The following is a 16,863-nucleotide window of genomic DNA, read 5'->3' on the forward strand; positions in this document are numbered from 1 at the left end:
AGCACCTTTGTCAGCAATTAATTGACCATTTATGTAGAATTTGTCATTGAATATTCTATTATGACCCATTGGTCAGAGCATATCCTTATTTTAATGCCATTCTGTTTTACTCACTACAGCTTTATTGTATAGTTCAAGTTAGGAAATGAGATACTCCCATTTCCTATTTATCAATATAGCTTTGGTGTGTCTTTTATAATTCCATACAAACTTTATTGTACACTATTCTAAATCGTTGGGGAATGTTTTTTGAATTTGGATGGGGATTCCATTCAGCCTATATAGTAGTTGACAGAATTTAACATAAAAAAAACTGACTCAGTTTAAGTTTTTTAGAAACTGTTGTTCATATATGCTCAATTTTTTGACAGAGCACATGCCAATGGATCCATAAGAAGAGGCCACAAGAATGATGCCACAGACACAGTAACCATGAGAACAGGTCTTGGAGTCAACCTGAAGGAGGTTAAAATCTTTAGCAGAGTAAGAGAGAAAGGTCAGCACTCATGCAACTGCATTTTAAGTTATCCCCTTTGTCTCTGCCTCTCTCCCTTTCTCCTACTCTCTCATAGGGCCTAAAATCCTCAAAGCACAATATTTTTACATCCAATTTTCTATAAAAGTCACATAGTAGCCTAATGAAACAAAAATGTGATACTTTCTCACATACATATTGCAGCTCTCTTTAATGCTTCCAACATCTGTGTTATATATCTGGTCTGTCTTCTAGATAGGTTTGGGCTAAGAAATATAGGAAACTGGATATATATCCAGTTTCCTATATATATATCTGATATATATATATGTATATATATATATATCTGACCCGAGTTTGATTCCTCCACCCCTCTTGAAGAGCCCAGCAAGCTACCGAGAGAATCTCGCCCGCACGGCAAAGCCTGGCAAGCTACCCATGATGTATTCGATATGCCAAACCCAGTAACAACAGGTCTAACACTGGAGATGTTACTGGGCCCACTTGAGCAAATCAATGAATAACGAGAGGACCGTGACCATGATATATATATATATATATATATATATATATGATATGATATGATATGATATATATATACATGTATACATATATATTTAGTGAAAATATAAAGGAGAATTAGTAAATTAGAGATACAAAGCAACTAATATCTGTTTGAGGTGATATTTGCAAATACTAATTGATTATGACTCCTCAATTTACTTAACATGACACATATCTGGACATCACTTCCTTCAAGCATACAGGTGAAATTAAAGGCATGATTATTTTGATAATTTTTTCAAAGTTAATTTCTCATAAAATTAATTATAATAACGTCTGGACATCAAAGGAAGACATAGTACGTTTAAAGATAATATATTCAGAGTGGAGAAATAACCTGATGAACAAATTATAATACCATATTACATCTTCACTCAAAACTGGGGTGCAAATGTTATGCAACTATTCTTTATAGGTTAGACATATTGGGGCCATCAATTTCTTTAATAGTTTTCATACTTCACAGGCACAGAATTTAAAATGGTGCATGATTTTTGTTAGATTCAATTCGTGCATGGAATATCTAAATTACTTAGGCCAAACATTATAAGATTTAAAAAGCTATTATATCAGATATATTTTGAAAATGCCTTTTACACTTAACTGACTGATTTTATTGATTTTATTGGGATGATATGTGATGTAGAATAAGGTGATGTTTACAAGACAAGACCCAAGATTTTAACTCGTATAAAAATAATTTGTAATATGAGTCTGTTTACTGGCTGCTCTAAGATTTCTTAATGGTAAAGTAAAATACTCAGCATCCTTTATAATTTGTTTCTAACCAGTAAGACCTGTTATTTTTAAAACTAAAGTAAAACCATCAATGTGTGTATCTTCTTTATCCTCTTAGGCACCAATGTCTGTGCCAAAAACAATGGTGGATGTCAACAACTCTGTCTTTATCGAGGAAATTCCCAGAGAACGTGTGCATGTGCCCATGGATATTTGGCAGAGGATGGAGTTTCATGCCTGAGGCACGAAGGATATTTGCTATATTCAGGGAGAACAATATTGAAAAGTATTCATCTTTCTGATGAAACCAATTTAAATTCACCAATAAGGCCATATGAGAATCCACGTTATTTCAAGAATGTCATTGCATTGGCTTTTGACTACAATCAAAGAAGAAAAGGTACTAACCGAATCTTCTACAGTGATGCACATTTTGGAAATATACAGCTTATTAAAGATAACTGGGAAGACCGACAAGTAATTGTTGAAAGTAAGTAAGCACTTTATATATGTAAATATGTTTGAACATTTTAATTCAAATGATTATTTTTTTAATTAGTGGAGAAATTGCAGTGGTAATTGCATGTAGCAATTACATTTTCCTGGAGTTTATATTCAAAACTGAATGCAACTATATCATTCAACTCCCAGAAGTTAAAGAAGCAATTAACTGTGAGCACATATATCACATTTATTATGATTATTAGCTCTAGTCAAGAAGCTTCCAACATATTATTGGTAATATTTTCCATAAATCAGTATTTTAAAACTTGTTGAAATTATGTTTTATTCAAAACTATTCTAATTTTAATTTTTCTTGTGGGAAAATTGTATCTTGAAAAATATTTGCCTAAATCATTGTTAGTATTCTATAATTTTATAAACGTGCTTCATAAATCATAGAATTTATAAAATTTTAAGTAATTATATTTTAAAGTATGCAATATTTTATGGCAAAAAGTAATTTAAAATCAGTGTTATTTGAATTTTTCATATAGTTCAGGGAAATATTTGTTCTCTCAGCCAGCTTTTATGAAGATTGTCTTTGCGTTTTCAAACAATTTCTTTCTTTTTTCTACTGACTTCCATAGCTCAACTCACTTTTTCAATTTCACAATGTAGTGAGAGGCCAAGTTTTTCATTACTTTTAAAGTTACAAAACAATATATACAATTACTGTAAAGTGTCCAAGCAATATGGATACAAAAATAAAATTTGCTGCAGTATCGATTCTATTCACTTACCCAAATTGACAGCTGCCATAATTCCAGAAATATCTTTATAAAGCGTTTTTATGGATGGCTTATATTGCTTGTCATTTTAAAATGGAATGATCTTATATGTACTTGACTTTGCCTTTCCCCCCACTTAAATATCTTGAAAAATATTTCATTTTCATGTGTAAGGTTCTACGTATGTTATTCTCTTGAAAGTCCAACCTAATTATATGCTAAAGAGAATTTATTTCCTTTGAAAAACTTATATTGTTCTTAGGTGCAATGTCAGAATGCACATTTGGGTGTATAAATGTATGTATACACCTATATGAGTATTTCTTTATGGTAGAATAATAGAAAAAAATGACAAAGTTGATCAGTTGTTATTTTTTAACCTGATTAAATTTCTCTTTTAAAAAGACTGTAGCTATATCTGTATTCATCAGTACCTATGAAATGGCCTATTTACCCATATTGTCACGGATAATGATTTCATAAGCTTTAGTAGCCTTTTATTAATGTATAAAGAATCAACTGGATCAGAGCAATATTGAAGAAGGTTGGGCACATCCCTGTCATAAGGCTGAACTGGGTTCAATCTCTGGCAGTCCATATGGTCCCCTGAGCACTACCAGTAGTGATCCCTGAGCCCAGAGCTAGGAGTAAGTCCTGACTATGTCCAAATGTGACTCAAAAACAAAACAACAAAACAAAATCAACATAAATGACTGAGTATTTATCTGATGACTGGCATTTCCAATTTTCTAGAATATTTACTCATATGTAAACTGTATTTAAGATAAAATTTTATATTCTTATCCCATGCTCTGCCTGCCAATATTTATTTTCTTCTCTCAAATTTAATACCCTTCACAATTCTCTTTGCATATTCAAGTCTTACATACTCTCTCTAAAACTGATTCAATGTGGGAGTCAGAACAATAATACAGTGGGTAAGGCACTTGTTTTGTTTTGCACAGGGATTATCTGGGTTTAATACTTGGCATCCCAATGGTCCACCCAGGGTCTGCCAAGAGAGACCCCTGAATGCAGAGTCCTGAAAATAGCTGGTTGTGGCCAAAATCAAAGAGTATCTGATTAAATCTATACCTTATATGCATTATTGTTTCTTTATTATCAATTAGAATAGTTATCAAAAATCCATGCTAATCTATATATTTCAATAAATGCTAATTTTTGTTATGTGTGGAGGGGTAGACAATGAGGTTATATTTGCTTACAAAGTTAAATTCTATATGTACTGGTCATACAAGATGAAAGCTGTTTGAGATGTGCTTATTCTTTGCCTATATCTCCATTAATAATACATTAAAATATTGTTTAAAATTTCATTTCCCAAATCCCATGAAGTTCTTAGTTGGAGATGCTCATGTGATAGACATAATATGTTGAATTTTTAATGTAGTCATTTTTTGTGCTTCAGACGATTTGTAAGTTATGATGAATTTAAGTATGGCTGTCGTCCATATAGGCATTTTTAATTTAATGGTTATAAAGAAAACTATGAGTAAAAATTATTGGAATTCAATACAATTTAAAATATATGGAAATCCTTAAAAAATGTCAGGGGAAGAGAAAGATGCCTCTAAACTAGTTTGAAGAAATTTAAAAGATCAATGGAAGTCTGTAAGTTGATTAGATCAGTTGGAAAACGAGGAAAGAAATATTGTTCTAGAACTGTGGTCCTCAAATGTGGTTCAGGAATCCTAATACATGTTCAATATTATTCTTTTACTTATACTAGCTCTTTACCCAGTTCACTGTGTTGACATTTTCACTGAGTGTAAAAGTCATAGTGGCTAAATTGCTGACTTCTTTGCACTAATGGAAGCAAGGCTAACACTTTATACTAGTAGTCATTACATTTTCCACAGCCACTAATAATAGAATAAAATGCCAGTTTCACTTAAAAGCATCCTTTTAAAAAGGGGGGGATGAATTTTATTAAACTTGTGACCTCTTCACTATACATCACTTAAATATGATGAAATACACATAAAAATCCTCAGTGCATTCTGTAGTAAAATGGCCACTATTCATTCATATGATTGCTTGAATATATTCCTCTTTTAAGAAATAAAACTTGTTTACCCGAAAGAGTGAGGAACAGACTACGGTTATTCATACCTACATGTGTAACAGATATTTTTTGAAGGAAAAATCCAGTGAATATCATTGTATGAAAAATAGACCACAGAATCTGTTGTAAAATAATTTGTTAAAAAGTGAAAATTAGGGTTGTGGAAGATGTGTATGCACCATAGGACAGGAGGAAACATAGGATAATTAAGGTGTCACCTGTCATTTGATATGATTAGAGCTTGGATTTTATAACATAAACTGGTGTTTGATTAAAGGTGAAGGCCTATGGAAAGGGGATAATATTCAGGGTTTTTCCAAGACAAGGCACTGTGTCTGTCCTGTAGCACTGTCCTCTCGTTTTTCATCGATTTGTTCAAGTGGGCATCAGTAACGTCTCCATTGTGAGACTTGTTGTTACTGTTTTTGGCATATCAAATATGCCATGGGGAGCTTGCCAGTGTCTGCTGTGCAGGTGGGATACTCTCAGTAGCTTGCAAGGCTCTCTGAGAGGGGCGGAGGAATTGAACCTGGGTCGGCTGCGCACAAGGCAAGCATCCTACCCGCTGTGCTATAGTTCCAGCCCAAGATAAGGAACCTCAAAAAATAAATACAATGGTTTTACTAACCTATTATTTACATACCATATAATCAGTCATTAGAAATGTATAGTCAGTCTGGAATGACAGTGCAACAGGTAAGGTGCATGCCTTATAACAGCAACCAACCTAGGTTCAATGTCCAGCACCATTTATGGTCCTCTAAGCACTGCTAGGAGTAATCATGAGCACAGAAAGATTTGGCTCGGATCTCTTCCAAACCCTGGAAATTAAAAAAACAAACACCATAATTTAGGGTCACTGTCACTGTGACTGTCCTCCCATTGTTCATTGATTTGCTCAAGCTGGCCCAATAACATCTCCATTGTGAGAATTGTTGTTACTGTGTTTGGCGTATCAAATATGCCACGGGTAGCTTGCCAGTCTTTGCCGTGTGGGTGAGACACTTTCGGTAGCTTGCCGGGTTCTCTGAGAGGGGTGGAGGAATTGAACTTGGGTCAGTCATAATTTAGGGTAGATTGCATTATTAATTTTTAAAATTATGATTATACATATGTATGATACTTTCCATTTTAACTACTTTAAGTATATAATTCAGTGATATCAGTTGCAGTTATAGTTTTGTGCAACTCACCATTTTCTTCCCTCTGAATTTTGTTTATTCTAGTTATTTTATTTATGAGTAGTCAAAATATATATAAGTGTAATTTTATTTAATATAATTATTTCAAGTTCCATCCTTATAGTACATAGGAAGAAATTTGCTCTCCCCATTTTATTTGATGAGTAATATTATATTTTATGAAAAGAGAGATAGCACAGTGGGTAAAACAATTGTCCTGCAGGAAGTCAACCTGATTTTGATCCATTTCACCACATATGATCCCCAAAGAATGTCAGGAATGATCCCTGCGCATAGAGCTAAGAATGAGCCTTCAGTACAGCTAGGTGTGACTACAAAGCACAAAGATAGATAGATAGATAGATAGATAGATAGATAGATAGATAGATAGACCTATTTTGTATATACATATAATCATAGAGAGAGCATTTTATTTATATATCCAGCTGTTTTTGAAAGCTCAGATCATAACCACCTTTTGATTATAATTTTTTAAACACTGCAATGAAAATTGAAATAGTAATACCTAAATTAGAACTCTTTTTTAATTCAACAGATGAAGGTAAAAAAAGTGTTGATATATAGTCATATTTTGCTTTTTTGAGCTTCACTGTGTCTGTGTGGTTTTTATTGTAATTGAAGTGTCCCATCTGAAAGTAAAAATGTGATAGAATGAAGTCACAACATGGAAAATCTTATTTCTACAGCACTAAATTAAGGGGAAATATATATTATATATATTTATATTATTTTACCATATAAATTGTGGTATATGCATATCATATCCTTTGATCAGTACTCTTATCCATAAAATTGAAACAAGGGGCTGAAGGGATACAAGGGTTAAAAATGCTTTGCTTGTAACTGTTCCACCTCTATTCCCAGAGCCACAAGGCTTGAGAAGCACCTCACCATTGGTCCATAGCTTTGAACCACCGACCTAACATACTGCCACAAATCCAATTGACCCACTGGGAGATACGGAAAATAAATAATAAAAAAATTACAAAATAAAAAATTAAATAAAAACATTTAAAACCAGTAACACTTTGGTGATAGTCACTGTAGGTATAAACTCACACTTCTAGGAAAGAAAAAAATAGATACAAATTCAACTACAAATTCTACTTTGCTTTTTTCACTACTACTGCTATTGTACATTTTTTCACAATCCATAATTATTTTCTTGATGATTTTATGAGACACCATATATAAAGACGTTATAAACAGTAAACAAAACTTTATTATACTTCAAATCTTTTAAGTTTGTGATGTAATTGTGATTATTTAAGTGAATCTTTATCCTTAATTATTTTTAGAGAATGCATAGTGGATAGCCGTCTGCCTTGCACGTGGCTGACTCTGGTTCGATTCCTCCGCCCCACTCAGATAGCCCGGCAAGCTACTGAGAGTATTCAGCCCGCTCAGCAAAGCCTGGCAAGCTACACGTGACATATTAAATATGCCAAAAACAGTAACAACAAGTCTCACAATAGAGACGCTACTGGCACCTGCTTGAACAAATCGATAAACAACGGGAGGACAGTGCTACAGTGCTTAAACAATAGGAAGTAATGAAATAATTTCAGACATGAGATAGTAGATGAAGGTGGACTAGAATTATGAAGTAAGTTAACATTACTAAACATTAATAATTTAAAAGATCTTTTGGAAATACTTTCTTTACTACCCCATGCCCACCTAGACATTGCTGATCCATTTAACCATCACAATCTTCTTTAAATTCAGTAAGATAATTTATAATGTAACTTGACTAAAAACTGAAACCAATAAGCATATAAAACAACCTGCCATCTTTCTCCAAAACTAACTTACTGCACACAAAATTAATTCTGTGGCAAATTTTCTTTTATTATATCTACAATAATACAATTTATACTGTAAGTATATTTTACATTACCAGAAATATGAATCCATAGAAATGTGTTCTAAGTACTTAAGTGTACAAAAAATTCTCTCAATACTTTCCAAATCAAAATTCAAATTTAGATCCTCCACATATTTGAATATAGGTGAAGATTTTTGCTTTTGTATTCTAACTCATGAGGAATGTTTTTTAAATTTTGAGATTAAAATGAAAAAAACGACTGAATAAATTTAATGTTATTAATCACTTACAATATGCCATCTATCAAGGAAAGCTAAAGAAAGATGAAAAGATCTCGTTTCTGGGCACTGTGAATTCAAAGTGGGGAAAAAAAAGAAAAATACAATGTTTATGTTTGTTGCATAATAGTGGTTACTTAATAACTTGTTTAAACTCAAAACTTGGATTTTATTGTCCTATGAAGTAGTGAGGCTAAAATTAAATACCAAGTGAAACCTGAGACATTTTTCTTTGGAAAATTATAAATGTAGAGGCTTATTGACTATAGAAACAAACTGTGAACTATCTGGACACCAATCTTTTGCCAGCCGATGGTTCTTCAAGTTCTCCTATGCACTGTTCTGCAAATAAACAAACACACAAATAAACAAAAAATCAAATAAATCATGAGAAGGCTACAGGATAAGGCCCGGAGGTCATGGGTAGCCAACTTCAGAATCATTTACCTGAAAGGAGTGAGTTTCTGAGCAGGTTAAAAAATAACTCATTTGCTTAAGAAAAACGTACAAATTCATCTCTATAGCATAAAGTTCTTCAGAAGAGAAGTGGGAAACAAATCTTTTATCAGATACATGAAACTAAAAATAATAGAACAATCTAAGAGAGACTTTTATAAGTTTGCATGGTTGTTATGTCATTGAAGAGAACAGGGAAGATATGCCTATTAAAAGAACTCCAAAGTAGTGAAATAAAAAATTCCCGTAACATCAGAGCAAAAATTATTTAGTTAACACATAAACAACTAAAGACTTAAAAGTGAAATAATGTGGCCAGTAGAGCAAATGTTAAAAAGATAAGAAATGGGAACTGTAATTCAGCATTAATTGCAGGCCTTATATGTGCCAAGTCCTGAATTTGATACCTAGCATCACACACACACACACACACACACACACACACACACACACACACACACACACAGGATAAATATCACACTGAAAATATAACTGAGTACAAAAAAATGCTGAGAATGTAACTCAGTTGTTCAGTTATAAATTGCATACCTCATGCATGAGTACAATCCCAGCACATACACAGAAAGGCCAACAAAGATATCTCAGTTGTTATAGTTTACAATGGAATAGTTAATATAAGAATATGCAGAGATCATTTGTGGAATAGAAAGTAACAGAATGGGAGACTAACACCCAAGGATAGTAGAGATAAGTGCCAGGAAGTTTGTTCCACAGCTAGAAAGCCAGCCTCTCATGCTGGGGGAAAAGATAGCTCAGATAAAGAAAGGAACACCAAGTTAAGGGAGTTTAGAGGGCCCAATGGGAATAAGATATGCATGCCAAAAGTATACTATAGAGTACAAAATACTGAACATGATGGCTTTCAATACTTGCATTGCAGAACACAACACCCTAAAGGAGAGAGAGAGTAAAAGGGAATATGCCTGTCACAGAGGTGCGGGGGGGGAGGGCAGGGGGAGAAATGGGGGGATGGGAGCGATATTGGGAACATTGGTGCTGGAAAACGGGCACTGGTAGAGGAATCATTGTATGACTGAAATGTAAGCACTAAAATTTGTAAGTCTGTAACTGTACCCCCACTGTGATCCAATAAAAAAATAAATTATAAAAAAAGTGTGCAGAGGAGATATTAACTAATGAAGAGTTAATCCTTTAATTAGTAAAAAGGAAACAAAATAAAAAAGCACTTATGGAACAAGAAGGATAAATTGATATAGTAGAACAGTAACAACAAAGTCTCCAATGGAGACGTTACTGGGCCCGCTTGAGCAAATCGATGATCAACGGGAGGGCCTTTACTTTACTTTTATTCTTATAATTAGTAGAATTTGACAAGTAGTCAAAGAAAGGGAAAGAACAGAAAAATAAAAAATCAAATAAATATTTATAGAGTATTTTAGAAATAAAAAGTAAAAAATTACATGCATTGGAAAAGAATAATAAAAACATGAACCATCAAAAAATAAACTTAGATAGTACCCCTGATGTATTCGATATGCCAAACACAATAACAACAAAGTCTCACGATGGAGATGTTACTGGGCCCACTCGAGAAAATCAATGAACAACGGGAGGACAGTGACAGTCATGAAATGCAAAACCTTAATTTGTTAACAGATGAACAGACATCTTCATAACAATTTTAAGCAGAACTCTCATTAACAAATAGTAATTCCTTTAGCCTCTGGGGAAATACATAATTCCACAATGACTAAATTATTATTTCTAATAAATAGATATAAAAGCTGTTTTATACTCATAAACCTAGTAATGTGCATGTTTTTATATTAAATAATAATAATAAGTAAATAATTTGACACAGGGGTCATAATATGGCAGGTAGGACACTTGTCTCTCATATAGATGACCTACGTTGGTCTCATCACTCCATACATTCCCCTGAGCTCCACTAGGTTTGCTCTCTGAATGAAGAACCAGTAGAAAGCCATGATTTTTGGCCAACAAAAAACAAAAATCCAATTTTTTAAAAAATAGTTTTATTTAAATTTAACAGTAAAGTATATTAAGAAATAAATTCTTTATTTGGGGGTTTGAAGTGTAACTCATATGTAAGTACATGTCTCATATAAATGATGCCATGGGTTTGATCTCTGGTTTCTGAAAATAGGTACAATTGCATTTTACAGTATGATTAAGTATAAACGTTTTCATTTTACAAAGCAATTTCTTCAACAACCAATTAACATATGTAATTAAAGAAAGCTAATTTGAGCTACCAAATGGTACTGATGGAGCCTGAGAATCAATCGAGGCAACTCAGTCAACTAGACCAGCGGTTCAATGTGAGCACCTAATGCTAAGATGGAATGAATGCTATGAGGGCATTGTGGTGGGAATTACACGAATCAGCCAGCAATGTAGAGGACCTCCACAATCCTCAGTGTTCAGGGTCTATGATATTACACCCAGTAGTACTCAGGATACCACCTGATAATGGGGACGGAATCCGAAATCAGCCATATACATAGCAGGTGCTTTACTACCTCCCCAGCCCAAAAGAAACTCCTTTTTATATAGTGATGCCACATTTATATCAAACCATTATTTCAGGTGTGTATCAAATGAAACTCAATGTATATATTCTAAATTAAACTAAGTTACTCTTACATAAGCAATATAAAAAAAGAATACAGAAAAACTTCCTGGAGAAAATTGCACACTGTTAGTTGACTTTAAAAATGACCTAAATATAAAAAAAAATGTGTCCATTACGAAAGAAATGAATGTCTATAAAATTTGCTTAAATTATTTGCAAAATTGGATACAATTTATAAATGCAAGAATTCTTGTTTATGGTACTTTACATGCTGATGCTAAATTGTGTGCAGAATAACAAAATTCCCAGTAGTGGCTAAGGTGATTTTGAAAGTATATGTTTGCTAGGAAGATCAAATCCAGATATTTAGAGGACAATGCGATACATGAACAAGGCACATTGAACCACATATAAAAGTTATTTAATATGAGAAGTAGAGAAATTCACAGGGGACTTCTTTCCATTGTGCTTCATAAAGAGGAAAAATATTCTCTTAAGTCATGTGCAGAATATTCAGCCAAAGGACATTGTAAGATGTTATGCAGGTCTTGGAGGCAGAGAATTGGCATAAATCACTTGAGTAGCCAGTGCAAGGATTTTTGCACAGAATGGAAACTGCCAAATACTTCACATGTATGTCAGAATAGTTGACAGTCAAAAGAAGGAGCAAAAGGCAGGAGGGTCAGTATGAGGATTTCTGTGTTGAGGATTGCTGTCTTAAAAAGACAAGAAGCTGCAAAATTTTCTGAAAACTGTGTTTGGACCTAGGGAGCTGTTCCTTTAGATCATAGACAACTGAAAACATATATGCTGAATTTTAAATTGCTGCAGGACATTCATGTGGAAGATAGTTAGGAACAATGTTTATTAGAACATGTGAAATGGCTCTATACGGATGCCACTGAATATGTTACAGTAAGAGTGATTGGTAATGGAGAGGAATGGAAAGTAGAAGATCTTTTTAGGATAGAGTTATAGAGATATCCATTGTACTTGAGGAGTTGAGAGTTGTATAGGTCAGAGTGAATAGTGGTCATTTCCAGATATGATTATGGCAGCTGAATGTGAGGATAGCAAGATAGTTAATACCAGAGGAGCCATGGATATATTAAGTACCTTTTGAATTTAATGACATTTCTTTTAAAATTCCTCATCTAGGGATTGAAATATTAGTTGATATCAGTTAATTTTGATTACATTTTTAAAAAGTACCAAATTTGAGGGTCTTAAAACAGCAACAAAGTATTTATTACACGATTCTATGGATTGGCTTCGATTGTTCTGCTCTATGTCAACTCTTCAGATATCTAGCCAGCCGGTAGACCAGATGGTAGCTGGATGATCAAAGATGGCCTCTCTCATATGCCCAGTACTTGGCAGACTGTGCTCTTGGTAAGTGGGCTACAAGTCTCTCATTATATTGCAGTCTAGCTTAGAGTGGTCTCGGGGTTCCAAGAATAAACTGGCTCCAGTATGCAAACATTTTAAAAGCCATATTTACTAATGTCTCATTAATCAAAGCAAATCACATGGCCAAGTCAAACTCTAGGGGATGGAGACAGAGACACACAATGATGGGATTTCTGCAAAGGGGTTGATCATATTTGGAGAAGATGTCTTCACAATCAACAGAGTCGAAGTGATTATTAATCTTATTATTTCCACAACCTCTTTGACAATACATTAAAATTCAACCTAGTTCTTTGAAGTAGCTTTCTTTTTTGTTTTATTTCCTATGTAATGTTTTTTGACACCGGGTTGTGAGTTATGAAAATAATAATTGACTTTATCCATGAGCTACAAGTCTATGAATTTTTGATGGTAAAGAAATAACATGAAAGTGAAAGGACTATATAGTAGAGAAAAGGTATAATAAACTATTGAAAGTTTAGTGAATTTAATGGTACTGAATTAATTCTGTCACCTTCAACAGTAAGGACTTTTATTTTCAGATCTAGCTTAAATAATGCTGAAGTTTTCTCACAGGCTCTTGTAATTAGTTTGTACTAAGTCTCTTCAATTGTACCATCTTACTAACAAGGTGAATATAAAACTTTTAAAAATATTTTTGATTTGAATAATATAAATTATAAAAGGCAACTAAAGAAAAAATCATGCGATGCAGTGTAGGAAGACGAATTTTTCATAAGAGGTAATAAAAGAAGGTATATGTATTAAAACATTCTTGTTGAGAGATTTATGGCAAAAATTCAGTAGATAGAATCAATGTACTGTGAATTATATATAGTTATTTAAAGGAGGGGGTATAAATGATGAATTAAACATTTTTAAGAACTCAGTAGAGAACCTGTGGAAATAAGCCAGTCCATAAGTGAAGTCAAAGGTCCTCCTGAAAGATAACTATAGTTTATATTCATTGTTTTCTGTTGTTATTGCATAGATCATGATTTTTCAGTTTCATATACCTACTACAATGTGCTTCAATTTTTAGATTTATGAATGAAAGAATAAGTAAAGTTTACCCCAAATAAAAAAGTAAGACTTGATGAATTCAGACAACTTTGCCAATCTTTACAATATATGTGTGTGTGTGTATATATATATATATATATATATACATATATAGAGAGAGAGTTAAAATAATTTTAAGACCCTAATGGTTAAATAAATCATTTCATGAATATTAGTTTCCTAAGACAGTAATCCATGTACATTTCTTTCTTAGAGTTCAACTATATTACTTATCCTAAGTTATTTGCAAATTACTTTCCAGTTTTACATTCTTATCTTTATTTCAAAAACAATATGTAACATATTATATGTCCGGAAATTGAGAGAGAGAGTACAATGGGCAATTCACTACCTTGCATACAGCAGAAAAGGGTGTAATCCCTGCAACTAAATGAATATATGATTAATGAGCATAGTATTAAAAGTCCTGAGCACAGCCAGATATGGCCTCAAAACCCAAACCAACAGGGGATGGAAGCTGGAGCAATTGCACAGCGGGTAGGGCGTTTGCTTTGCATGTGGCCAACCCAGGTCCGATTCCCAGTATCCAATGTGGTCCACCGAGCACCGTCAGGGGTAATTCCTGAGTGCAGAGCCAGGAGTAACCCCTGTGGATCGCCTGGTGTGACCCAAAAAGAAAAATAAAATAAAACACCACCAACAACAACAAAAGAAAAAACCTAAACCAACAAAAAATAAAAAATGAAAGCATCAAGTATGGTTTAAATCATTACTTAAATCACTACTCTAAACAGTTTCTGAGTATATCAGTCTCAGTAATACTTCATGCCAAGTTCAAATTAGTTTTTTCTGCTGTTATTACCTTTTAAAAATTTTTTGCAAAAAATTTAACATTTGACATTAATATAACTCTGTTTTATTGTTGAAATGTAGAACAAAGTTCTCAGCTGACAAAAGTGTTAGCCACTATTCTCTAAATTCATTGGATTTTTTTCCTTTCTTCTGATAGTTATTTATAATGATAGCATTCTTGTGTATGGTTCAATATCATTGCATATATCATTTTCTACTACATTTTGCTGAATTGCTATTTTCACTTTCCCCTAAAATTTTTCAATAGCTTTTATGTGATGATTCTTTGAAACTATTCCATTTAAGCTCATTGAATTTAGTGTCTCAATGAATGCATGTCATTACATTTCATCTAGCTTATTCTACAATATCAAGTAAACTATTTAGCTTTACCTGCATTATAATTATTATTATAGATTTTCTATTTAATTCTTCATTTACTTTTTTATTGCATATGCTCATTTATTGCCATAATGAATATTACTTAGAGACATGAGTATTTGATTTTGTTTCTATCATTTTCCTGTTTTATCATATGTCACTCTCTATATTTATTATTTATGCCTGTATATCTACAATTCCCAAAGAAATTTCCCCCAGATTTATGGGATATCACTTTTGCATATAACTCAACAATTTTTGGTGATTAATAAAGGATCATTAGTATTATACCAACAATTTTTATAAATGTCACTATTGGATCAGTGTAAATCTTAGTGCATTTATTGGGGATAAAATTGTATGTATTTTCAGATTAGCTTTTATACAACATAACATCACTTTCCCACCTACAATTTGGAGCAGTTATTGTGAGTAAAAGTCATAATTTTGTCCTCAATCAGAAATCAACTTTATATACATTCTTATATATATTCCAGATATGATGGCATTTATTTCAGCGCCTTATATAACAAATGTTCAGTCATAATAGATACTGCTCATTTTCATAGCAAAAGTAAAGGGAAGAGAAGATAAAAAAATGAATGATAGTGGTCATGATAGAATTAATTCTTCTTATTAGAATCACTTGATATTCCAAAGATTTCGGCAATTCTCTTTCTGCTTGTTTTTATACTGAGCACTGCTGCTAACTTGTTTGGTTGGGAAATAATAATAACTCAAATAAAATAACTAAAATGAAATGTTGAAAAGTTTCACTATTCAAGAATACCTAGATCATGTGACAAAATACATTTGGATAAGTTCCTTTTGTCTTATGCTTTCTGAATCTGCAATGCAATGTTTACTCAGAAACATACAAGCAAATTGATGTCTAGGAATAGAATTTTGAATTATTCCATGAAAGGCTAAAATGAAAAAAAAAAGACTTTGTAGACTATGAAGTTATATTTAATTTCCTATGTTCACAAAAGCCTGGAATTTAAATGGGATCAGGATGAGATAAGTAGGCAATATAGTTTATCAGATGGTTTCTTTTTGCCTACTTACTATAACATGGACAAGCCTGGAATAGCTAGTGCTGGTGGAATTACTTATTTTCAGTCCTCATTAAATTGGTGACTAATATGAGAAAAATAAGATTAATTTATATACCATTAAAATATTTCTACAGTAACCTTCCTACTCTGCGAGTGATATATGGAGAAGAAATGGAGTTCAATGAAAAGATGAGCATTTTTTTCTAAAAGTAATAAAAATGAAAATATAATTTACCGATGATTTTGTACAAAGATGGCCTGAACCATCCTTTTTTTTATACTTAGACACTAAATTCAACAACTGATTAAGTACCTTTGTATGGCATTAGACATTCATGTACAATTTATTTTGTAAACCCCATAAAATATCCTCTCTCTGAGCAATCAGTATTGTTATTAGTATAATATGTTCAAAATGCAAAACAGCAAATTGGAAAGTAGTAAAATTTCAGATTGGCATTTGCTTTTAGCATACTACATAACCACCTGTCATTCTGAAGAGGTATTATTGACAAACATACAATTTAAACAATAGAAACTGGAGGACACTGCATACATGTTCTACATATTTTGGGGCCAGAGAGATTTTACAATTTGTAGGGTACTTGTTTTACATGAGGTCAACCTGAGTTCAATCGCTAACATCCTATATAGACCAGTGAGCCCCACCAGGAGAGATCTGTGAGCACCAAGTCAGGACTA

General features: G+C 32.8%; 1 protein-coding gene across 1 annotated transcript in view; it reads left to right on the plus strand.

Annotated features, from left to right (window-relative positions):
• LRP1B (LDL receptor related protein 1B) overlaps positions 1–16,863 on the plus strand; it is a 1,985,988-nt gene that overhangs the window by 1,471,750 nt on the left and 497,375 nt on the right. Inside the window, exons 40-41 of the mRNA XM_056117551.1 lie at positions 372–496; positions 1,896–2,267. Of these exons, the coding sequence (XP_055973526.1) occupies positions 372–496; positions 1,896–2,267 (497 nt within the window). The remainder of the gene's footprint in view (positions 1–371; positions 497–1,895; positions 2,268–16,863) is intronic.

The sequence above is a fragment of the Sorex fumeus genome, unplaced genomic scaffold, assembly GCF_029834395.1.
Source record: "Sorex fumeus unplaced genomic scaffold, SorFum_2.1 ptg000035l, whole genome shotgun sequence".
In the NCBI taxonomy this organism is placed as follows: domain Eukaryota; kingdom Metazoa; phylum Chordata; class Mammalia; order Eulipotyphla; family Soricidae; genus Sorex; species Sorex fumeus.